We start from the raw sequence: 24,016 nt of genomic DNA, 5'->3' as shown, positions 1-24,016 counted from the left end.
CCGTTGACTACTAGACATGCCTGGGTACCAATTAGTTCATTCTTATCTGTTTGATTAAATTTTTATAAGATATAAATGATCGGTGAATTGAGATCATGAAACGCACGTTTATAGCCCACATACAAGTGCAATTTGTGTTATTAGTCCAGATGCATCTAAACCTCACTCGCCCCTCCATCCTTCCACGCAATTATCAGGAGTCTTTGCCAATGTATTGGTACTTTTGCCCTCTTCTAACTTATACTTTGTCTTTACAGTGATTTACAGTCAAATTACTAGCTTATATCTATTGTGACAGCACAAAATTTTCGAGATGGACGCCTCCATAGCCATGAATGCTCGAAACTTCGAATATCGCATTTAAACAAGAATGAGATCTACTTCATCATCAACCATTAGATGGAAGGTGGATGATGCACCGATGTACACATGGGCATATTGATTTTTAATTTTAAGATTGAGTCCCACAAATCTAAAAGTGAATGTAAGTCCATTTTTCTCTATAAAGCATTTATGTATGACATGCAAAATAGAGGAAAACCTCAATACTAGTGTCTGCAACCTAATTGATCTAGGTGAACATGGTAAATACTACATGATATAGTGTTATCCTCTCCGCCCGCCCACCCCGCCCCCCCTCTTCCTTTATTTATCCATCTATCTATGCATCTATCTCTCTCTATGTTTGTCTACCCTATTGGATTTGCCACCGGAGAATGTGGCCTTTTTCCAATGCCATAAAATACTAGGTGACTAATATGATATGGTTAATTGTATTGAACCGAACACACATATAGTAATTTGACAAAATCATTGCAAACAAGTTTTTCCTTCATGAAAGGCCGTGTATATTTTTTTTTTCGTTTGAAAAATGAAATATAAATTGTTGTGGTTGAAATCTGGCCTGAGGGTGACCACGTCGGAAGAAGTCGAGGAGACGCCGGCTGGGATGGAGAAAGAAGGTCACCTCCCGCATGTCGGGGTACCTGCACAAATCCTTGCCTGGGGATTCCGGCGAAGGCCCTCCGATGGCTAAGTTAGCCGAGTTTTTGTAGAGGTTTCTGAGTAGCTTAGATGGCCTCTTGTAGCTTAAAATAGCTTATAACGGCCTGTAAAAACTTGTCAAGCTTACCGAGGGCCTTCCCCACCCCCTTTTTATAAGGCGAGAGTGACGGCTGTTACCTGAAATCTCGGGCTGAGATGTGATCGGCTGGCCAATAGCTGGAGATAGCGTGTTGGCAGATGCGGTGGAATGTGACCCTTGGCAGGTGTGGCAGGGTATGGCCTTTGGTTGGTGCGTCATGGCATGGCCAACAAGCAAGGAGCTGGCCAAGCTAGAGTGTTCGGCCATGTGTGCGGGCGTGGGCGTGCGCGCAGGTTCAACTGCAGGCAAAGTCGGGTAGGTTTGGAGGCCGCGACGTGTGCTTGGCAAGGTCGGCTCTGGCCTCTAGTGGAGGTCGGCTCAGCGTTTGGTGAGCTGAGGTCGGCCTGGCCTCCCCCTTGAGGTCGGTTTGGCCTTTGGCGGGCTGAGGTCGGCCTGGCCTCTGATCGAGGTCGGCCTGGCTCTTGGCGGGATCGAGGTCTGCTCGACACTTGATGGGGCGTCGTTGGCTGCAGTCGAGGAAGCCTCATCGGCTCGTGGTTGACACTGCAGGGTGCCCCGGAGCTCGGACCAAGATGTCATTGTACCTTTGGTCGAGTGAGCCTCTTTGGTCCGCTCGGCTCTAAGGTCTGCTTGGCCGGAATTGGGTGACTCCATGCCGGTGTGGGACGATCCATTTTGCTTCCCATCATTTACCCTCTGACTTTCGAGTTCGAGTCGTTCTTTGGCTTGAGCGAAGAAAGTAACCGAGCTGTGGATCGTCTTGTGCTACAGCCACATGTCTGTGAAGGTTTATATGCCGTGTGGGGTGCACCTCTCTTATCTTTAGAGCTAATCATTTTAGGCCGAGCTTCTTGAGCCGAGCTTCGAGCTGTCACGTCATTTCCAGCGGAAGTGATTGGGGGAGCTCTTCAATGCGTTGTGTGCGTGCTCCCATTCAAGGCGTTATTTGATGGTATGCGAAGAATCAATTATCAATGCCCCGTTCTCCAAGGCGGCCATCATGATGACCTCTGGATCTGCAGAGCTGTTGATGGATCTGCAGAGCTGGTATGCAAAGGATCAATTATCAGTGCTCCTTTTCCGGTTGTCTTTTCTGGTGAAGTCTCGGATAGGTGCCTTTTTTTCCTTTCAGTCGCTCGGAGGGTTATTACCTTTTTCTATCTTCTTCTTTTCCTTTGCCTTCTCCTCCTTTTCTTTTCTTTCCTTTGGTTCTCCTTGAGCAAGCCGAAGTCCTTGATTGCAATGGGCTCGCCTGTGAGAGCTCCTGTGCTTAGTGCGGGTCCATCCCGGGTTCGGGCTTCTTCGGGTGCGGGGGAGGCTGAGCTCGGAGTGGACCACGGTCCGAGCGAAATTAGCTCAACTTTGACCGAAGAGGAGCTAGGCTTGGTTCGGGCCCAGTTTTTCTTTCTGCTTGAGTTCACTCTTGAGCTTTTGGGGCCTGGGGATCGACTCACTGATCCTTCTTAAGGTCAGATCGGGGTGTATGTGGAGGCACTCCGAGCCGGGCTGAGGTTCTCTCTTCACGGGTTCATGAACGAGCTTCTGGCGACTTATCGCCTCGCTTCGAATTCTTGTAGAATGATCATCGGCTTCCTTTCTCTTTGCCTCGCTCACGATTTTCCCACCTCGGTAAATGTCTTTCGGGCTTGCTTTGTGTTGAAAGCTAGCCCTGCAGACAAAGGGTGGTGGTACTTTTCTTTTCGAAGAGGCCGCATACTCTTTCGAGGTGCTCCTTCCTCTATTCATGGGTGGAAGATAAATTTTTCTTCTTGACTTCCGAACGGTCGTGAGAGTTTGATCCGACCTGGGGCTCGCCATTGACCACGGCGAACAATAAAGCCCCCAAGTTATCATAGTCCGAGCAGGGGATTCTGGACAGGCTGCTTGGGCTGGGAGGAAATCTGAAGCTTTTCGAGTTGCTCACTGAGGAGGCCTTAGTAAACATCGGCCTGTGTTCGGCTCATCTCGAGGGTAAGGACGACGAAGTCATTTTTCTTTCTTTTTCTTTTTCTCATACTTGATTTTCATTGAGGTTCTTGCTGTCAGAAATTGCTGGAATGATCTTCAGCGACGAGACCATGATGGCCAAATATAATAAGAGGGCGGCCGCCTTGGGTGGAGCTCAGCCTAAGCCGAGGTCGAAGAGTCGATTCTTCCTTTGGTGCCATGTGGGGCGAGCCCGCTCCTGAAGCCGAGCTGCTCCCGCCGATTGAAGAAGTGGCTCAAGGGGGGCTGCGATGGAACAAGCAATCGCAGCGCCTGGCGGCGATATTCAGAGGGCCCGCAAGGTCATCCGATTGCGGAGATCGTGTCTTGAGCCTAGGAGTTGACTCGGGGTCCCGGCTCCTTCTAGGGTCCCAACTTCTTCTGGGGCCTCGAGCTCCTTGAGAGCCCGCTCCCTCCGAGCCCGGGAGGACACCATTCCTACCCGGGAATCAACTATTCAAGGGCGATTTGGCCCTCGAATCTAGCGACGTTGCTCGCGAGGTCTTTCGTGGTGCCACGCTTCTAGCCGACCGAGAACAGCTGGAGCAACTGGGGTTCGAGGGCTTCGTCGCTCAAGCATATTCTACTAGCGTCCTGGTGAGTAATGTCATACTCTTACTTTTATATTTTTCCAAATGCTCGACCTCGGCTAATGTTTTGTTTCTTGTGTCAGCACCTTCATGTGATTGGCATGTTGGTAACCGCCGCATCCAACTACCGGGACTGGGAGAGGTCGTCTCGGTCAAAAGTTGAGGCCATCGAGCGATAGAAGCAGGAGGTCGAGGCCCAGGCGACGGCTGCCAAGCAACGACAACAAGAGGCCAAGGAGAGGGTGAAGACAACCGAAGCTCAGATCGTGGTCGGGCTCACTCGGATTTAGGAGGTGGAGCTTGAGCGCGACCAAGCTCGTTCGGCGCTTCAAACCGTCGAAGGTCGATTTCTGAGCTTGAGGCTGCACTAGCCGGCCAGAAGTACAAAGCCAAACAGCTCGCTAGGTTGACCGAGGAGCAGGTCTGGGAGGCCATTCAGAATTACTGCCAATCCAAGGCATATCTGGAAAAGCTGGTGGAGGAGGCCACTGATGGCCTGATCTGGAGTTTCGAGAACTGACGCGATCAAGCACAGCGACTCTGCTAGTCGACTTCAACGGCCTTCATCCGCTTCTGGCTGGAGCCGCAAAGTCTGCGATCACGGCTGAAGTGGGCGAGCTTGCTGAGTTGCACGAGCTCATCACCGACGTGGACGGGGATGCTCCTGAGGCCTCTGCTGAGGTAGGAGTTGGGGCTACTGCAGAGGTCGGGCCCTAGACTACGCATGTCGCCTGAGCTTTACCTCCTATTTTCTTTTCCTTTTTTTGCCATTTTTGTAAAGCAGGCTACTTAGGTCTTTTTGTAGTTGACCTGTTTTTTATTCAAACCGACCTCAAGGTTTGTATCTTTTGTACTTGGCCTTTTAACATCAATAAAGCATACTTTTTCTCCAAGTACACTTTTTCTCTGTGTGCTTGAGCTTGTCTTGCTTCATGTCTTGGATTTTTGCGCTTGGCATTTGCTTCCAACTTGGATTTAGAATAGTCTTGCAAGTCGATGAAGAGCTCACTGCTTCCAAGTTCGTTCGTTCGTGCACTTTAGGCGTTGAGGTCGGACATCAGGTATGCTTCGGGCTTCTGAGCTCGGAACCCTATTTAACTTTCATTGTAGTTTACCAGGGTATCTTTTCAGTAGAGGGTCGTCGTAGATTTTGATGTCTTTTGACCTTGTAGATCTTTTTAGGCTTTAATTTGGCGCGTGCGGATTAAGGTCGAGGTGCTCTTAAGTTTTTTTGGGGTTGAGGGAGACTCTTCGGCTTGCGGTCGGTGCAGCAGAGCGCCCCGAGCTCAGGCTTGGGGCATCATTGTAGATTCCGTCGTTGTAGATACCTGCGGTCGAGGGAGCCCTTAGGTTCACGGTCGACACTGCAAGGCGCCCCAAGCTCGGCTCAGGGTCGTCATTGTAGATTCCATCGTTGTAGATACCTGCGGTCGAGGGAGCCCTTAGGCTCGCGGTCGACATTGCAGAGCACCCTGAGCTCGGCTCCAGGGCGTCATTGTAGATTCCGTTGTCATAGACCCTACGGTCGAGGGTGCCTCTTGGGCTCGCGGTCGACATTGCAGGGCACCCCAAGCTCGGCTTTGGGGTGTCATTGTAGAATCTGTCATCGTAGATACCTGCGGTTGAGGAAGCCCTTAGGCTCATGGTCGGCACTGCAGGGCTCGAGCTCGGCTCAGGGGTGTCATTGTAGATTCCGTCGTTGTAGATACCTACGGTCGAAGGAGCCCCTTGGGCTCGTGGTCGACACTATAGGGCATGCTGAGCTCGCCTCAGGCGCATCATTGTAGATTCTGTCGTCGTAGATACATGTGGTCGAGGGAGCCTCTTGGGCTCACGGTCGACATTGCAGGGTGCCCTGAGCTTGGCTCAAGGGCATCATTGTAGATTCCGTTGTCGTAGATACCTGCGGTCGAGGAAGCCTTTAGGCGCGTAGTCGACATTGCAGGGCGCTCCGAGCTCGGCTTTGGGGCGTCATTGTAGATTCAATCATCATAGATACCTGCAGTCGAGTGAGCCCTTGGGCGTGCGGTCGACATCGTAGGGCGTTCCGAGCTCAGCTTTGGGGCATCATTGTAGATTCAGTCGTCATAGATATCTACAGTCGAGTGAGCTTCTTAGGCTCGCGGTCGACACTGCAGGGCACCCAAAGCTCAGCTCCGGAGTGTCATTGTAGTTTATGTCGTCGTAGATACCTGCGGTCGAGGGAGGCTTTTGAGCTCGCAGTCGGCACTGCAGGGTGTCCCGAGCTCGGCTCCAAGGCGTCATTGCAGATTTCTTCGTTGTAGATACCTACAGTTGAGGGAGCCCTTGGGCTTGTAGTTGACACTGCAGGGCTCTCCGAGCTCGGCTAAGGGGAGTCATTGTAGATTCCATTGTCGTAGATACCCACGGTCGAGGGAGCCTCTTGGGCTCGCGGTCGACACTGCAGGGCGCCCCGAGCTCGGCTCTGGGATGTCATTGTAGATTTCGTCGTCGTAAATATCTGCGGTTGAGGGAGCCTCTTCGGCTTGCGGTTGACACTGCAGAGTGCCCCAAGCTCGGCTCCGGGACGTCATTGTAAATTCTGTCGTCGTAGATACCGACGGTCGAGGGAGTCCTTGGGCTCGTGGTCGATACTACAGGGTGCCCCGAGCTCGGCTCAGGGGCATCATTGTAGATTTCGTTGTCGTAGATACTTGCAGACGAGGAAGCCTCTTGGGCTCACGGTCGACACTGTAGGGCGCCCTGAGCTCGGCTTAGGGGCGTCATTGTAGATTCTGTCGCCGTAGATACCTACGGTCGAGGGAACCCTTGGGCTTGTGGTCGACACTACAGGGTGCCCCGAGCTCAGCTCTGGGGCGCATTGTTGATTCCATAGTTGTAGATACCTGTGGTCGAGGAAGCCCTTGGGTTTGTGGTCGACACTGCTAGGCGCCCCGAACTTGGCTCCGGGGCGTCATTGTTGGCTTGGTGGCTCCTGCAGATTCCTTCTCGGCTGGCAAGGGAGTGGCCTACGCTGCTGCCCCCCGAGGTCGAGGAGCTATCGAGATGTAAGATCTGAGACTATCCAGAAGCCTCTTCTTTTTTTGGATCGAGCTCGGATTGGGGCGGACCCCATCTTTGATGGTTGTTCTCGAGCTTAGGGCTTCAAACTTCGGCGCAGGCTCTCGGGCAATGGCTATGTGATAAGCCCTCTGGGCTTGGGGATCGAGCTCGGCGGAAGTTTCGGTAGTGGCAACGCTCCCCTTCGTCGGCCATCGTGCTGCTTGGCAGGGGAATGGCATCGCGAGTGCCGTCCTATGGACTCACACCTGTAAGGAGGGGGCGCAGGCTGGGCTCTTGCCTGCTGCAGGTCTTGGATGGCCACAGTGAGTGACTGGACTTGTTGGACGAGCAGACTGAACTGCTTTGGCGGGACTTGAGGGGTTTGATCCGCCAGTGCCGCAGGGGGCGGGCTTTGGAGTGAGTTTTTGGGAGTTGGTACCTGGTGCCTCGATGCGTTAGAAGCTCCTCGACTCCTTAGTATCATGATCACGACTCAGGCTCTTCCTCTAGCGCCAAATGTTGTGGTTGAAAACTGGCCTAAGGGTGACCATGCCGGAAGAAGATGAGAAGACGTCGGCCAGGATGGAGAAAGAAGGCCACCTTCCGCATGCCGGGGTACCTGCACAAAGCCTTGTCCAGGGATTTCGGTGAAGGCCCTCTGATGGCTAAGTTAGCCAAACTTTTGGAGAAGTTTCTGAGTGGCTTAGATGGCCTTTTGTACCTTAAAATAGCTTATAATGGCCTGTAAAAACTTGTCAAGCTTACTAAGGGCCTTCCCTACCTTCTTTTTTTAGGCTGACGGTGCCTCCTGTTATCTGAAATCTCGGGCTAAGATGTGATCAGCTGGCCAATAGCTAGAGATAGCGTGTTGGCAGATGCGGTGGAATGTGACCCTTGGTAGGTGTAGCCCTTGGTTGGCACGTCATGGCGTGGCCAGCAAGTAAGGGGCTGGCCAGGCTGGAATGTTCGGCTATGTGTGCGAGCGTGGGCGTGCGCTCAGGTTCGACTGCGAGCGAGGTCGGATAGGCTTGGAGGCCGCGACGTGTGCTTGGCGAGGTCGACTTTGGCCTCTAGTGGAGGTCAGCTCGGCATTTGGTGAGCTGAGGTTGGCCTGGCCTCCTCCTTAAGGTCGGTTCGGCCTTTGGCGGGCTGAGGTCGGCCTGACCTCCTCCTTAAGATCGGTTCAGCCTTTGGCAGGCTGAGGTCGGCCTGGCTCTTGGCGGGACTGAGGTCTGCTCGACTCTTGGCGAGGCGTCGTTGCTTGCAGTCGCGGGAGCCTCTTCAACTCGCGGTCGACACTGCAGGGCGCCCCGAACCTTGGACTTTGTTGTACCTTTGGTCAAGGGAGCCTCTTCGGCCTGCTCGGCTCTGAGATCTGCTCGGCCAGAATTAGGTGACTCCATACCAGAGTAGGACGATCCATTTTGCCTCCCATCATATATTATGCTACATGTGCAGGGAAAAAAGCTAACACACATTGTACACTAAATATGGAGAACAATATGCTTAGTTACAAAGCCAAAAATAGTACATGCAAGCATAAGTATGAGCAGTATCTCGATCATCTTCATGCACTTTTCACCTCCAGCAATATGATGGGAATGGTTCAACAATTCTTTTTGTTTATTTATCGGTATAGATGGCAATAGGTTATGTCTTATCAAAAGTAAGGATAATTGATATATAAAACCGTGAACCATATATAAGCAGAACCAATATTAGGTCAAAACCTCTCAATTCATACTCACTCATGGGTCATTTTAGTCCATTCATTCAACCCTAACCTAATTTATTCTGCAATATTCAGTGCTTAATAAACTTAAAATAGCCTACCAAATCTGTTATCTACAATTCTTACTAACTAATTAGTAAAATGATTTGAACAATTAGCATCCACAAAAACGAGTCACTAGAAAAAAATCCAAATCATGATGTAGCCCAACCTAAATTATTTCAATCTAGAAAGAATTTTATCCTCACAACGAGAGTCAAGTCAAAGCTTTTATCCATAATTGATCAATTAAGAGTTTTTAGATTATAAAATATTGATCATTCTCCACTCTAAGTAGTAGTAGTAGTAATAATAATAATATAAAACTTGACCGAACCCCAGCCCAAATAGGGCAGGGTCGGGTTGGGTTTTCTAGTTGGGTGAATTTTTGCCATGCTATTTATCCATCACATATCAAAATGTCGGTTTTTCTTTCCTTTTTCATGAAAAGGAGATCAATAATTGAATTGTAAAATAACATTAGGTTTTTCCTGTCCATTCCATGCTAGAGAAAGTAGCTATAGGAGCATGCTATGTATTTGTCTTATGTTAGTCTAAAATACCTAGGGCCTATCTCTTTCATGTTGCTTTATTAGCCCCATGACCATATGTTTGCTAGTCATTTAGACCATGCAGGACAATTACAATATAAGGTTGCAATGCTTTTTTAACATTCAATGCTCTAACCACCTTAATCTTGCATAAAGGGATCTAACCATGATTTTCCTCTTTCCATAATGCCATCATCCTGTCCTCATAGTCTTGGAATGACAAGACAAGTGATGCTTCAACACAATGATTGAGGAGGCCCAAGATTCTGCCTTGGTTGACATCTTCCACCCCCTATGTGTTTTATTTAGTAATTTCTCGCACCATAGTTTATATTTCCCACAGATGAATGATCACATAACAAGCTAGTATTGGTCTCTTGATGTAGATGACAAGCACGCATTATATAGTCCTGGTGTAGCTACACCCAAAATCATCGGCTATCCTTAAAACTAGGAGGACAACTAGCAAGAGACTTATGAGGATCGTGCGAGCGTGTATTTAATCCCACATCGGTTATTTGCTGAGTAGATCTTGAGTACTTATACAAGATTAAAGAATTCAAATAATATCTTCCGACTAGCTATTTTGGGTAAGATCTTGAGTTGTTACAAATAGTATCAGAGCAGATTCGACTCATAATTTATGTGGACTAGGAGACACTGCAGCACGGATCTATTAGGGTTGACCATGGGTCGATTGTGGTGTTTGTGATTAAATTTGAATGGAATTAAATCCTTAACCTAAATAATACCTTCCGGCTAGGTATTTTGGGCGAGGCCTGAGTTTTTACAAGACTTCCATAAAACGTTGCATGATTACAAGTAGGATGAGTGATGTGTGAGATCACACGATCAAAACACTATTGCCTTTTCAGAAAAAAATGTGTGGTACTGAAGAGATCGGCCTGAATGGTCAAACTATAGATACCAAGAAGGGATATTAGTGCCACAGCATTCCAGCTAATCTTGAAGATGAATAAAAAAAATACTAATCTCTCCCGTGCTGCTCTGAGCTCCGTCGCAAGCTTCGCACCGATAGCAATTAATTGCATGTTCCGGTCGACGAAGCACCTCTGCTCCTGTCCTTCTCAGATATGCTGCCATCAAAGTTGATATCAAAGACACCATCAGTGGGGGGTTTTCATGTGAAATTAATCTTCAAAGAATGGGTGGGATAGTGAGAAACCCATATCTCCGTTGGCCCTTGGTTTACGGATGAACTAATTGCAGCAGTATATCCTTTTGCTTGAGTTAAATCTGTTAAACAGGTAACAGAACAACCTTGGACACATTTATTTATAGCCCTCCAAATCTCATAAGCAATGTAAGTGTAGAGGATTAGCATATGACCGAGCGTAGAATTATTATGGTCCTCCTTCAACGTTGAGAGAAAAGCTTTCAACGGAATCAGCAGTCTGTAAGGTCTTCTGCTCTGCAATTGCAACATGGACAGTTCGAACCTGATCAATTTACTGGAAGATAAAATTATTAACAGCATTGGTCGTAGCGGTGGTTTTAAAAAAGGGATTTATGTGATATTTATACTAAGATAGGGGTTTATGGTTAAATGTACGTATCAAAAAGAGTTTCGGAAATCAGAAGCCGCCAAGCCGGTAAACGTCCCCTGGTGGCGGTATCTTTGTAATAATAAAAATGGGAGAGGAGTCGGTTGTAAAAATGTGAAGAACAAGTCTCGTGCCGGCAAACCATGCATACTTACATATAAGACCCTATATAACGCTAATATGAGTACACAACGGCAACTATGTTCCTTGCGACCGGTACGCGTTACAAATTTTGATCTCGAGAAAAGAAGTGAGAACTCCAAAGAAGAGGGGGGCTTAGCGGCGCTTTACGGGGGCGAAACAGCACCCAGCCATGTCTCGCCAGGCCGTGAAGCTGGTCGGATCCCTCGCCTCCAAGCTCGTTTCCCAGCCCAAGCCCTCCGTCTCCTCTTCTCTCTCCTCCCAGTCCCGCCGCCACTTGGCGGCGGCGGCGGCGCCCCCGCCGCCCGCCGTTTTTGTGGACAAGAACACCCGCGTCATATGCCAGGGGATTACCGGCAAGAACGGCACCTTCCACACCGAGCAGGCCATCGAGTATGGCACCAAGATGGTTCGCCCCTTCCTCTCCCTCTATTTCCTCGTCGATTCGTGGAAGTTATTTTACCTATAAATCTTCTTTAATGGTTCTTGCCTTTTTTGATGGGTCCGATCGCGGGTTGGTTTCAAAGTTTCAGTGATTTGCTTCATATGATTTCCTCTCCAATTTTATTTCCGAGATGGGTTGTTGTGATTTATTTGTTTAGAGGTGGATGTCATAATATTTTGGTAATTTTCGCTGTAGATCAACGTGGGGAGCATTCCGACATTGCAGCTGCTCGCCGTTGAATCTTTCTATTGATTTATTTTGCAGTTGATAAATGATGTCTTGCAGTGATTTTACTTTTTATCTTTTGTGTATAGGAATTTAGGCTGCTAGTGAGAGTAAGAATACAATGTTATTTTTTTCAGTTGGTTACAGATGGGATGGGTTGTCACGATAATCATAGTAATCAAGCCCTTTCCCAATGGTTTTGGAGTTGGCTCAAATCCTTCATTCTCATATTCATTTGTATTAAGTTACATGATGCAACAGAATAGGTCAGCTTAACTTCACCGTTCCTCCCTTTCATCTGGGCTTGGGACCTCCAGTAGCAGCGTCACATTTCCAATTCCTCTTTATTAATGTCATGGAAGTCAACAAAACTGTTCTTCTCCATGCTTTATATTTAGATATCATAATTAAGGAAAGAAAAAAAAATCAATGATATCAAGGAAGGTTATTTGAATTAGGAGAGAGGTCCATAATTCTAGTCTCCATCCCTGGCCTCCTTTGCGCCTCACAATGTATCAAATTCTGCTTGCCTGTTTAAATGCTGGAAGATCTTATCAGACCCATAAGATCTTCTGGCAGAGATTAAGTTGGAGACACTTTTGCAGATAAGAAAGAAGAAGGGGAGAGTGGCAGCTGGAGGGGTCAGTCCTTCCAATGGAAACATTTATTCAGATTTTTTTATCCCAAGCAAACCATTTGAGAAGTGATTTATTTTATCTGAGAAAAATCAGGATTGAAGGATCGCGGGAAGATTCTTTGAGACTTCCTCTTTTTTGTGCCACATTTCAGGTGAACAATTCCATCATGTGATGGGTAATCTGTGGATAATCCGCTTTGGCATCCAAACAGCCCCTAAATGTTTACATTCTGCTGTAGGTTGAGCTCTTCTTCTCCAAGGTCCTGATTTATATTCTCATGAGACAAGAACTCCTTTAGGAATTCCCCTGTAACCCAGTCGCTGCATTACTTCTTTTACTGGTTAGAATTTGTGCATGGTAGCATAAGTTTTCAATTCATCTTACTAATGAATTCTAAGTTAATGTGCACTTAGCAAAGGATCCTGATTGGCTGAAAAGAGGTGAACTTTAAGATGATTGAAGAAATTGATCTTTGTGCACTCCATCCTTTTTTTGCTGCTGTTTTAGTAGCTCAGTACCAACAATTTTTTGCTCTGTGTATTTATTATAAAATTCCAAAACATTTGCACCATAGATAATAGTTTATAAAGTCCTTGTTTGATTGCTGGGATGGTAGTATAGTTCAGTTTGAGATATTTTTCTATATACTTATAACAGGTTGGTGGAGTGACACCTAAGAAAGGTGGAACTGAACACTTGGGTCTTCCAGTGTTCAACACAGTAGCAGAAGCAAAGGCTGAGACAAAAGCTAATGCATCAGTTATTTATGTTCCTCCGCCTTTTGCTGCTGCTGCAATATTGGAGGCGATGGAAGCTGAATTAGATCTCGTTGTGTGCATCACCGAAGGAATTCCACAGCATGACATGGTAAGGGAGCATTCTTCTTACCTTCTTTCTTTTTTTTTTGTCTAACAGAATCAGGAGGAATGTTTTTCACGTTTTCTATTTTACTATGGTTCATACTTTTTTCTTTTTTTCCCAAAAAGTAAGAGGAAACATGCATAATACATGAAGTATATAAATCTGCAAGAGGTTTTTACATATATGGGAGGCATACATGGGAGAATTAATTTGCAATATCATGAAAATTTTCATGCAACCTTTTTGGAGTTTTCAAATGAGCACCTGCTGACGTCCTTTTAACTGAATGGAAAACGTTCCTCCTGAATAAACAATTTTCCATTTTTATCTTTTCCTTCATTTGTCACACCACAATCAGCTCCAATTATGACGTGTTCTTTATTTTGAGTTTCTTTGATGATAAGAGCTTGATCTTATCTGCATTCCAAAGATTACTGCATGATGTCCTATTGCATTTTCATAAATCATAGATGTTAGCATTTTTACTTCATGACTGGGATGGATAACGATATAGTCAAACTAAGACAGTACTTGAGTGGAAATTTTAATTTTCTAGTGCATGTTTATGCTGTTTTTTTTCTCAGGCCATATAGTTCAGAAATATATCATTGGCAAATAATCACTTCATATGATTGGTCTGTTACAAGTGCGTGAACGTAAACACAACATGTTGCAGATATTTAGTTTTACTGCATTGGTGTGCACATATGTTGTATCAGCACACTTGTGCACATGGGTTTTGTACTTGTCATTAACTCTATATAATTTTTACACCTTTTTCCTTTTTAGTTACAAGATCTGTTCTTATATATGTAGCTAATTTGAGGGATATATGATGACTCAGATCTCTTAATTTAATTAATGATCAAATTAATCCAACTGCAATCACATTAAGATGTAAAACTCGATAACATGAGCATTGCAGCCTCTGCACATTAAGATGTGCATAAATTATATGTATTGCAAGTTTCTGTTTCTTGTATATAGCCTGTATAGTGACCTTTTGGGTATCAGGTTCGGGTGAAGGCTGCTCTTAACAAGCAATCAAAAACGCGACTTATCGGGCCAAACTGCCCTGGCATTATCAAGCCTGGAGAATGCAAAATTGGAATAATGCCTGGGTATATCCACAAGCCAGGGCGTGTAGGGATTGTATCTCGATCTGGTACCCTAACCTATGAAGCGGTATGACCTTTTGCTTATCTCAATATGTTAAACATCTAGGATAGGTTTATATGAGCTAATTATTTTTTTATATTTCGATGACAGGTTTTTCAAACAACTGTTGTTGGTCTAGGACAGTCAACTTGTGTAGGTATTGGGGGCGACCCTTTCAATGGGACAAATTTTGTTGATTGCATAACTAGGTTCCTTGAAGATCCTCAAACCGAAGGTTATCTATTTGCAACTCTGAAGTTTATCCTGTATACATCTATCTATTTTTTCAACCATCCGAGCACCATACTGTTGTTTGGTTAAGCTGTCCATCATATTTACATTATTTCCCTTTGTTTGCATATTAAAATGATGCTTCTTTCATCACATTGATGGGAAGGTGCCTGCTTAATATTAAATACATAAAAGGGTTATGTTCCTTCATTTAAAAGTTATCATTGGACTGGCTGATGAACTGGCTTCAAGCTGAAATAGCAACTGAATAGTTCAGTCCAGGTGAGAGCTGGCTGGGTCCTCAAAACCACTCGACCTACATCTGATGGTTGAACAGGTAGTGCTGCCGTTATCTGTATGGGTGGGTGTGAACAGGTAGTTTGGGACATTATATTTATCTTTAACAGGATACACCATTGTGTCCATCAGTACCTGATGCTTCCTGAACAGTATACTGTACACTTGCTTTTCTAATCATAATATCTTCGGATGTTCAACCCAGATTAGCGGCAAATTAGGTTAGAAATGATTTTAGTGGATCATCTGGAATTCTGGATTAACCAGGCTAGTCTTTGCTTGATTTGGATGGGAGTAGACTGGTATTTGTTTTTGTTTTAGTTCTGGTGAGGTTCTGAATTGTTAGTGAGGCATTGCATGTTTCAGTCTCCACCTTTGGGTCTTGGTTGCATGCAGGGATAGCAAAAGGTTTTGAATACAAGGTTTCTTGGGTTTTTTGTTTGCTGGACTGAAATGGAATTTTGTCATTATTTTCTAGGTAGATCCAATTTTTGATTTAAAGTGAGCTACAAAGTGACTGTCATTGGGGGTTCTGTGCAAGAAGTGATGGTTTGAGGTATCATTTGATAATCTGGCTTTGATGGGCTTTAGCAAGGGCTGAAGCAAAGAACGCAAGGGGAGACTATCTAAAAGCTAAGATAAAGAATGCAAATATGCATCAGAAATAAAAAGATAACTAGTTGGAATCAACACCATCTAGTTATCCCCATTTGGTGGACAATGTTATCTGATCATGGATTTTTTTTTTTTAAATTCTGTAGTTGGTCTTATGTGACTGTTGAATTTTTATTCTGTCATTTTTGTATGATTATGCACATCATTATTTTGTAAATAATGTTGTTATGTTTGGTGGATGGTGATATATTAGTTTGTGGGATGTTGAGATGATGTTATAATGTCAGGTCGATGATGTTGCATCAAATCATGCACCTATATGTTCATTGTTCATTCCTGTCATGTTTCATAGGTTTGTCATTGATGGTTCTTTTTGTTATCTTTATGCATGAAGATCATGTGACATATTGACTATTAGGTACTTAGTAGGATAACAAATGTTAATGTCTCAGTAGCCTGCCTTGGGTATATGGTGCCAATCATCAACTTCATGCCATGAATACCCCTGGTTGCTTTGTGTCCACTGTCCGCCTTATAGAACATTGCCCCTTATATATGAGTTGAAAACCTATTAGAGAACTAAGGGAGCTGCATCTCATTCAAATAGGTTCAAAAAGAAAATATGCGTGAAGTTTTAAACTGAAGGACGCTTTCCTATGTAGCCTAGAGAATTGATATGGTCTGTAGCTAGTGGTTGTTCCAGTAAAAGAAGCTTTTGTGTAGTTCGGGCTTTCATATTAATGGTAGTGAAGGGCCTGCTTATTGCACTGAGGTCCTTTTTTCTAAACCATTTAATTGTTCTTCATTTGGCTTTGTTTTCGCAAATGATCTTTTTCCTTATATCTTATTTAGTCAGTTCAAGAGTATTTGAGATGCTTATTCCATTATTTTAGGGATACATCTCCTATTTAGAAGGGAGAGAACTGGGGACTAAGGCGGTTGTGAAGGTGCTACAGTTTAGGTGGACATAGTTATTACTATTATAAATTTTTTCCAATTATTTTATGATAGTTTAAGGCCCCATTTGGTTCCCAAATAATTTTAACTAGGATATTTGAATAACTTTTTCCCAAAAAGGTACTCATTTCTCGTTAACTAGGTAAAACTGTTCAGCCCTTTCCCCCCACCTGCACCCACCCTACCCCCAACCCCTCACCCCGGCAAGAATAAAGAGAAGTTTTAACATTGGTAAAGCCAAATAAGTACTGAAAAGGTGCATCTTATTTTTTTTAAAATCCAAAAATGTCCCTCATCTAATATATATATACTAAAATGGATGCTCTACTTATGCAAAGTTTTCCATTCGCCACGTGTACGTCCATATCAATAGCGTTATTAACAAAGCTCTTTATTTTGGATAATAAATAGAGCTTTTATTTAATACATTTTTTCTGTCACAATATAACAATATAATATCATATTAAATCATTTTAAATAAAAGCTTTTCATCAATAATATTAAATATAGAAATTAATTGTATTATTAGCAACCATATTTATTAAATGTACCCTGCCATATCCCATGTAGGTCATGAGATTACACTAATGTTTTATAAATTTCTATGGCATTTTTATGATCAGGATTTTAAGTGAAAGTACAAACACTAATGACCCTGCAATATTGCATTTACATATCCCCTAGATGCAATACTTTTCTGTTTCTTATTATATGCAAGTTGGATCATGTTCTTATTATTTTATAATATACTATTATCTAATACTAATATCAAAAAATTATTTTATAGAATAACTTGGCTTTTTATCTATTATATTGTATTCTATTTCTATTATATATTCTATTATATCTATTATATATTGCATTTCAAGAATAGTTGGAAGAAGTAGAAAAAACTACATCCCATGCATCATGCGGGTTTATTTTACTATATTGATAGAGATACATATACTATTAGAATTTTGTATAACGATAACATATCATAATACTAATATTAAAAATTTATTTTAGAAAATAACTTGGCTCTTATATCTATTGTATTCTATTATCTATTCTATTATATCTATTCTATATTTTCAAGAATACTTGGAAAAAAGAAAAAAAAGCTGCATCTCGCGCATCTCGCAGGATATATTTTAGTTATTGAATAAAGCTTCAACTGTAAACTTTATTCTAGTCTATATGGGAACCAAACAGAGCCTGAGTCTTTTAACCCTGTCCAAGTTGACCTAGACTTGAGCTGGAACTAAACTGGTTGGCATGGGTTTGTATGTTTATTGATGTATTTGAATTCAAATTGAATTCAAGGCTGAGCATTTTCTTAAACCACACTGACTAGAAATGACCTGCATGATTGCTCTACTTACTATAAGTTGCTTGAACAACTCCAATTTTTTTCCTTCATTTCCAACATCTGGCCTATCTACATAATTGTAGGAGTCATTGTTTATGTTTATGCTAAATGGCCATCATATCCAACTTCAACTACGTTTGCTTTTTGCAATGTTTATTGGACTACAGAACCTATCCATCCAAGCACAATGCTTGATCAACTTGTTTTTGCACTGCATGCTGGATTTTAATTTGCCCTTAAAGAGAATGTTTGTCATCATTGTTTCATTTTTCGATGTTCTTGACTGATGATATTGCAAGTCTTGTTACATCGAGGTGGATATGAAGGCTCATATGGCTTTCGCACTTCATGAAGTTCTGGAGTTTGAATGTGTCCAGAGGCTTCTGCTAGTTTGATTTATTAAGCTGTCATCATAAGAACATGCTAACTTCCCTTACAAAGAATGATAATATATCAATGTTGTCGTCTTATTTTCCTCTATGTTTTAAGCCCTCCCGTGATTAATGTTTAATGGTATGGGTTTCTTTATTCTTGCACTTGTAATGACTTTCTTAATTATGGACATGGACACAGAAACAAATGTTCATTTACATGCCTTTGCGTTCTACTGGTTTTAATCCTGCTCGATCATTGTGCTGCCATAGTTTTATAAAAGATTGCTAAAACATTATTGTTTCAATGAATTTTCTGCCCTATTTGCTAAGCTTTTTTTCCCAGCATGTGCTTGATGATGTATTGCCAACATCTGAACAAAATTTGAATAATTGCCATGCTAGTATATAATCACTTATTCTGCTTGCATCGTTTGGATTTCAGGTATTGTCCTAATAGGGGAGATTGGAGGAACTGCAGAAGAGGATGCTGCAGCTTTAATACGGGTATGTAAAGCTTGAATTGCTTTTATATGAACAAAATAGAACAGAGATATTCATTTTTTTTTGGTTCATAATATTTCTGCATGGTTATTACTTCATTTTTTAGTATTTACATGTTAGATAACACAAATATTTCAAATCCAGAGGTCATTGATAAAGAGAGGCAGAGATGAAGTTGTCATCTATGCTTGTCATGGAAAATTATTGTCTCTTGTTCTACAAAAGCATGAGATAGAAGGCAATTAAGTTGCCTGTTCTATTTGCAACTTTGCGCATTTGTGTTCTTTTGTTATGACATTGTCAGAAATTGCTTTTTGGTTATCATTGAAAGTTTCTGTATTACTTAGTCCAGACTTGTAAGCATCATGATCAGTTTGCTTGTGGCACACTTAAAGTAATAAGGACCTGTTCTTCTTGGACTCATGAGATTTTATTTTAATTTATCCCACTTAGCTTTCTCATTGATGCATCTTGGGCACGACTTATTTGTCCATTGCTATGCCTTAAGTTGCTCACATGACATTATGCCAAACTCTGTTGTATGCTCAATAATATTGATGGGCATACCTTGGAAGCGAAAAAGTTGTGTGCATCTTCATATAACTGTAACCATAGCCATAATTATCAAGCCTTGCAAGACAGATTCATGGGAAAATATGTTTTCATCAATCTCTGTTGTTGTAGAACTGAATTGAATGTCTACAAACATTACTCTGTTTGTTGCCATATTTTGTTGTAATTCTTTCTCATAGATTTCAAGTCTGAAACTAGAACCTTATAGTTGCAAGTATTATCTAGTTTGCGTAGATTTATTTGTTCCCCATCACCACATGCATATCCCGACTCATTTATTGTTTTTAGACTTAAGTTCTAGTTAATCAACAAATGAGAGTTTTGAAATGATTAGTTGGATAGGCGTTACCTTGTCACATGCCATTATTGAAAAAGAAACTGGATTAATTGGTAGTAGACTATCAATTTGGAGTTCAAGAGAGTGAAATGTCAAATGTAGAATTTTCTTCTTTTTTGGTTTTAATTGTTGGAATAAAAGCAAATTACCAGATTCATTCATAAAATAATGTTAGAACTAATATATTGCTCCAGGAAGTCATGATAGAAGGTGGTAAGCATTATCCGAATAAAAAGTGTGAGCAACCTTGTAGAACTGACTGGGCTTTATGTCTTCTTAACCTGGAGAAACAATCTTATATAGTATATGTTGGCAATTTTGTGGGTAAATTGGAGGAAATCTGCAGTAGATGGGAATACTCATCTCAATAGAGATTTATGTGGCTGCTACTATTGAATTTCACTGTAATTCTGGTAAGCCTAAATGAAGATCAGCATTCTTAAGCCTTTATATTTTGGAAATTACAACTCCTTGAGTGAACTAACTGTACTCAGAAAGCAAATAATTTACATTTATTGATGATAGGGAATAAGGTGAATGTGTAATTGGAATTGCTGAGAAAGGTTTGCCCATATCATGCAAATTAGTTTGAACTGAATCAGAGATTTTTTGAAATGCAGTTGTGATTGGAAAATAAGTGAATTACGTCCTTACTGTAGCTACGGCCAGAAATGCCCTAAGGTTCTTCAGATCTGTTGCATAAAAGGATTGGAAAAATCACCTTTTTTTTGTTTGTGTGTGTGTGTGTTGGGGGGGTGGTGGTGTGGGGTCATATAGTAACATATTGTGGGTTCAGGGGAGAGAAGCTTTCGGAATGTTGTGGAAGGAAAGATGCCCTTTCAGCTTTTTCAATTTTATATTCATAAGGCCACGTTAATATTGCATGGATAAATACCTTGGGTCAATATATAAGATGGTCTAAACATTTATGATTATAAAATTGTAGATGTGAGAAATAGATAAATTTTGATAAAATCAAGCACTGTAGTCTTAAAAATTATTAGATTCAGGATGCGCCAGTTTCATCAAAAAAAGAAAAAAAGCAACTGGTGATCTACCTACTGTTAAACATGCTGAGTCAATGTAAGCTCTAAATTCTTGTTTTTAAATGCTTATGAAATGATGAAAACTGGGAAATTAGTCAGATTATATCAGCAATCTGTGTTAGTCCTGGTTATTTTCTTTTACATCAGCAATAGAGATGGTGCTTAAAGGTTGCTGTTACAGTATTTTAACTTAATTGAATATAACAGTTGCCCCAGGAGTTATCAGTGATTTTATAATAATTCAACTTATTTCTTTGTTTGTGTTGCTAACGCTTTATTTTTTTCTCCTCTTGGGAATGTTTCATGTTTCACATTGTTTCTTTCTAAATTAAACAGGAAAGTGGAACTGAGAAGCCTGTTGTTGCATTTATAGCTGGACTTACAGCACCCCCCGGCCGTCGCATGGGTCATGCTGGAGGTTGTACAATATCACCTACATAATTTGTTGACATTTTACTTACTCTCCTCTCTGCATTACAGGTTTCAAGTTGTAGCCAGGACCTCATTTTGCAGATAAAATAAAGAACCTAAAATATCATGTGCATTCTTGAACAGTCTGCTATAATTACTCAGCTTTGAAGGTTTCGTAAATTGACTCTTAATATTGTAGAAAATATAGCAGAGACATGATATTTTTCTCTTTTTTTTTGGAGGGGGTGAGTGGTGGCTAGTAAATATTGGTTGGGATAAATATTTTCTGGAGGCCTTCTCAAATCATGTAGGCATAAAAAAGGAGGGATCAGCTTTGGAATAACTTTGCTATTACAACTGCAATTTGTTTGGCTAAATTTTGGAAGAGCTTCTTCTAAAGATATTAAAAAAAGGTAAAGTGAAGGACTTATACCTTATGCAGATTAGAGTGGTTGAAATGGAAACTTTTTAGAGTGATTTATGTTGTTAGTTTTCAGGATTTCTGGGTTTCAAAGGTCATGATTTAGCATAAGCAAGGCTGATGATTTAGGATAAGAAAGGGCCTGAGTTACTATTTGAAAGCGCTAGACAGGCAAACAACAATTCATAGATTAACACCCATAAACAATTATCTCTGTCAAAAAACTAGTTTTTGGTCTATTTTCTAGACTTACAAGATTCCAGATGAGCCCTTTGTGCAGAAAGAATACATACCGTAGGAGAAATACTTAAACATGCAGAAAAACTATCCATCTTAAAACATGCCAACCACCTAGATAGCTCTGATTATTACATGTTCTAAGCCATTCTTTGATGTATAGTTAGCCTGTTGATATACCAGAGTTGTCGGATGTGGTCTTTAAAGAAGATTCTTTGGGAACTACACTTTGAAGATGGGAATAGCAAATTACTCGTTGGAGGTGCTAATGGATTGTAGGAAAGGCTCAAGCATTGCAGGTCATGTTGGTTTAAGGGTCTCTTTGGGCATGTAGGAGGGCAGTGCTTTTTTCTTTTTTTAGCAACACCATGCCCTTGGATGTCTGAGCTAGCTGGGGGCTTAGCAGGAATTGCTTGCATTTGCTTATTCTAGTATCAGCATCGGCTCTTTGGTATGACAGACCTCCCTGAAACTATGAAGCAATTCATCGTAGTCTTTGTAATTGTGGTTAGTCTTGGAGCAGAGGACATTTGTTGCCTTTCCAGATTAACAACAAACTTCAGTTACAATGACATATCCTTATTACTATCTGCATTAGTTCAAGCTATACCCTGTGTGGTTCTGTTTGCTAATCTGTAAGGACAGCAATATCATACTTATTTGAATTCCTGATTTTAATCTCTCCTAAAGCTTGATATAATTGGAGCGAGTCTCATTACTGCTGCTGCTCCAGAAGGATTGTCTTGCCTGGATCATGAATTGCTAACGATGTTTGGCTTATGCTCGTTTTAATTGGTTTCCTAAACCGTATGTGTATTTTTGGTTTTGTGCAGCAATTGTGTCAGGCGGGAAGGGTACTGCACAGGACAAAATAAAGACCCTCAGAGAAGCAGGAGTTACCGTGGTTGAGTCCCCAGCCAAGATTGGTGCTGCTATGCTTGACGTTTTCAAACAGGGTGGACTTGTAGATTAAGAGGCATTCCCATTATTATACTCGTGGAAATGTCAGGAAGTGATCTTTTCAACTTATGACTGCTTTAATGTGCCGTTGCAGCTCGCACTTCGACCATTTTTATTTTCCTACGTTTGCAAAAGTTAGTTCTCTTTTTCCATCCAAGCTGAGGCTTTCTTTGTTTTTTTCTTGACGAGTTTTCAATAATTGAACGGAAACCAGTTTTCAATAATTGAACGGAAACCTCTCAGTGTACACTTTTACGTGCTTATTGCTTCGTAATAGGTGCCTTTTGATCTGCAATCCAATCAGCTAGTGTCTTATTGGATCTCCATTTGTTTAAGGATCTTGCAGTATATATAAACTATGCCTTCTTGTCTTCAAGTCTATCGTAGACAACTACACAGATTTCTGGAATAAGATTTGATGTTTCTCTGCAATGTCACAACAAGAGGTACGAGAGTTCGGCTTCATGGAGAGAACCCCTACACTGTAGGCCCAGAAGCATCGTAGTTCAACGAAAAAATTGAGGTAACAGTCCATGATGAAACATGCATGAATTGTGGAAATCATTTTATCGTTATCTTCCAGGAATTAGCTTCCTCGAGACATTGTCAAAGAGTAATGATGACCTATAATGTATTGTATTGTATTCCTTCTGGGCGGATGTATTGTATTTCGGGCTACTCATGTGGACTGGGGGGCCAACTGTGCTGTGGATAGGGGGGCCTTTTATGCGGCCTATCATTTCGGAGATATTATCTGGGACAGACATGGTTGGGTCCTAGATTTTTTGCAGTTTTTGCTTTTTTCTGGCTTTTAGGGCTACATTCATATTCGTTGTGTGTGAGGTGCCGTTAAAAAAAAAAAAAATAAAAGAAGAAAGGCCGAAGCAACCTTTTCTTGGTAGCCTACGTGCGGACGGCCTTGTTTTGCATGATTGCTGGAAGTTTTCCTTCGATACGTATCTAATCATAATTCTCTGCTCATTCCGGGCAAAACTTAAATAAATAAATGGGTTTGTACCGGAACAGAGAATTTCATTGTACGCATAACTGCGTTTTTGTGTGCTTGCATGTCTTTCAGTTCAGCAATAATGAAAACTTGGATAAAATGCTCATTATCCGATTATAACCACTGTCATGTCTCAGGTACGACGACCCATATTGACATTTTTGTTGTTCATCCAATTAAAATGACATCTATCAGATTGAAATTTCATGTGAAGTCATAGATTTACGTCTCATTCCATGAAAAATGAAGATAAGAAAAAAAAATCAAATTATTTTGCTATTTAACCAATTACCGTTATTTCTCATTGTAAATTTGTAATGGCCAAAATGACTGTTACTGAAACTATTTTACTTCTAAAAAGTCCATCAGCGGCGGGTTGACTCACGCAAATAATAGCTATTATAGTTGTAAATCATGGTTTTGCCCCCCACCCCGTTTTTTTACACCGAGTAGAAAAAATGGCTTTATTGCTAGCAGCTCAAATGTAGCTCAAAATAAATAAATAAGACCACCCAACCCCATCAACACCACACCTATTAGGCAGAGAAGACGACGGACGGCAGGACGGAAGCGTAGCCATGCACGGCAACGTGGAGTAGCAGTGATCGCCGAGGGAACCCATTGGAAAACCAATGCATG

General features: G+C 42.1%; 1 protein-coding gene across 2 annotated transcripts; it reads left to right on the top strand.

The window, feature by feature from the left end:
- Positions 1-10,783: 10,783 nt before the first annotated feature.
- On the top strand, positions 10,784-22,691 carry LOC103706618 (succinate--CoA ligase [ADP-forming] subunit alpha, mitochondrial). 2 transcript variants are annotated; one of them, XM_008790770.4, is made up of 7 exons: positions 10,784-11,142; positions 12,699-12,908; positions 13,917-14,087; positions 14,172-14,295; positions 18,328-18,389; positions 20,679-20,760; positions 22,245-22,691. In XM_008790770.4, exons 1-7 carry the CDS (start codon positions 10,906-10,908, stop codon positions 22,382-22,384), a joined length of 1,026 nt encoding a protein of 341 aa, XP_008788992.3. In that variant the 5' UTR covers positions 10,784-10,905; the 3' UTR covers positions 22,385-22,691. The 2 variants fall into 2 exon arrangements, with proteins under 2 accessions (XP_008788992.3, XP_088577096.1); XM_088720970.1 differs by lacking the exon at positions 20,679-20,760.
- The last annotated feature ends 1,325 nt before the right edge of the window (positions 22,692-24,016 follow it).

This window comes from Phoenix dactylifera, chromosome 1 (genome assembly GCF_051530095.1).
Source record: "Phoenix dactylifera cultivar Ajwa chromosome 1, Ajwa_hap1_PhDact_Kaust_v1.1, whole genome shotgun sequence".
Classification (NCBI taxonomy): Eukaryota; Viridiplantae; Streptophyta; class Magnoliopsida; order Arecales; family Arecaceae; genus Phoenix; species Phoenix dactylifera.
Note: the sequence above shows the minus strand (reverse complement) of the source record. Positions and strands in the feature narration are given on the sequence as shown.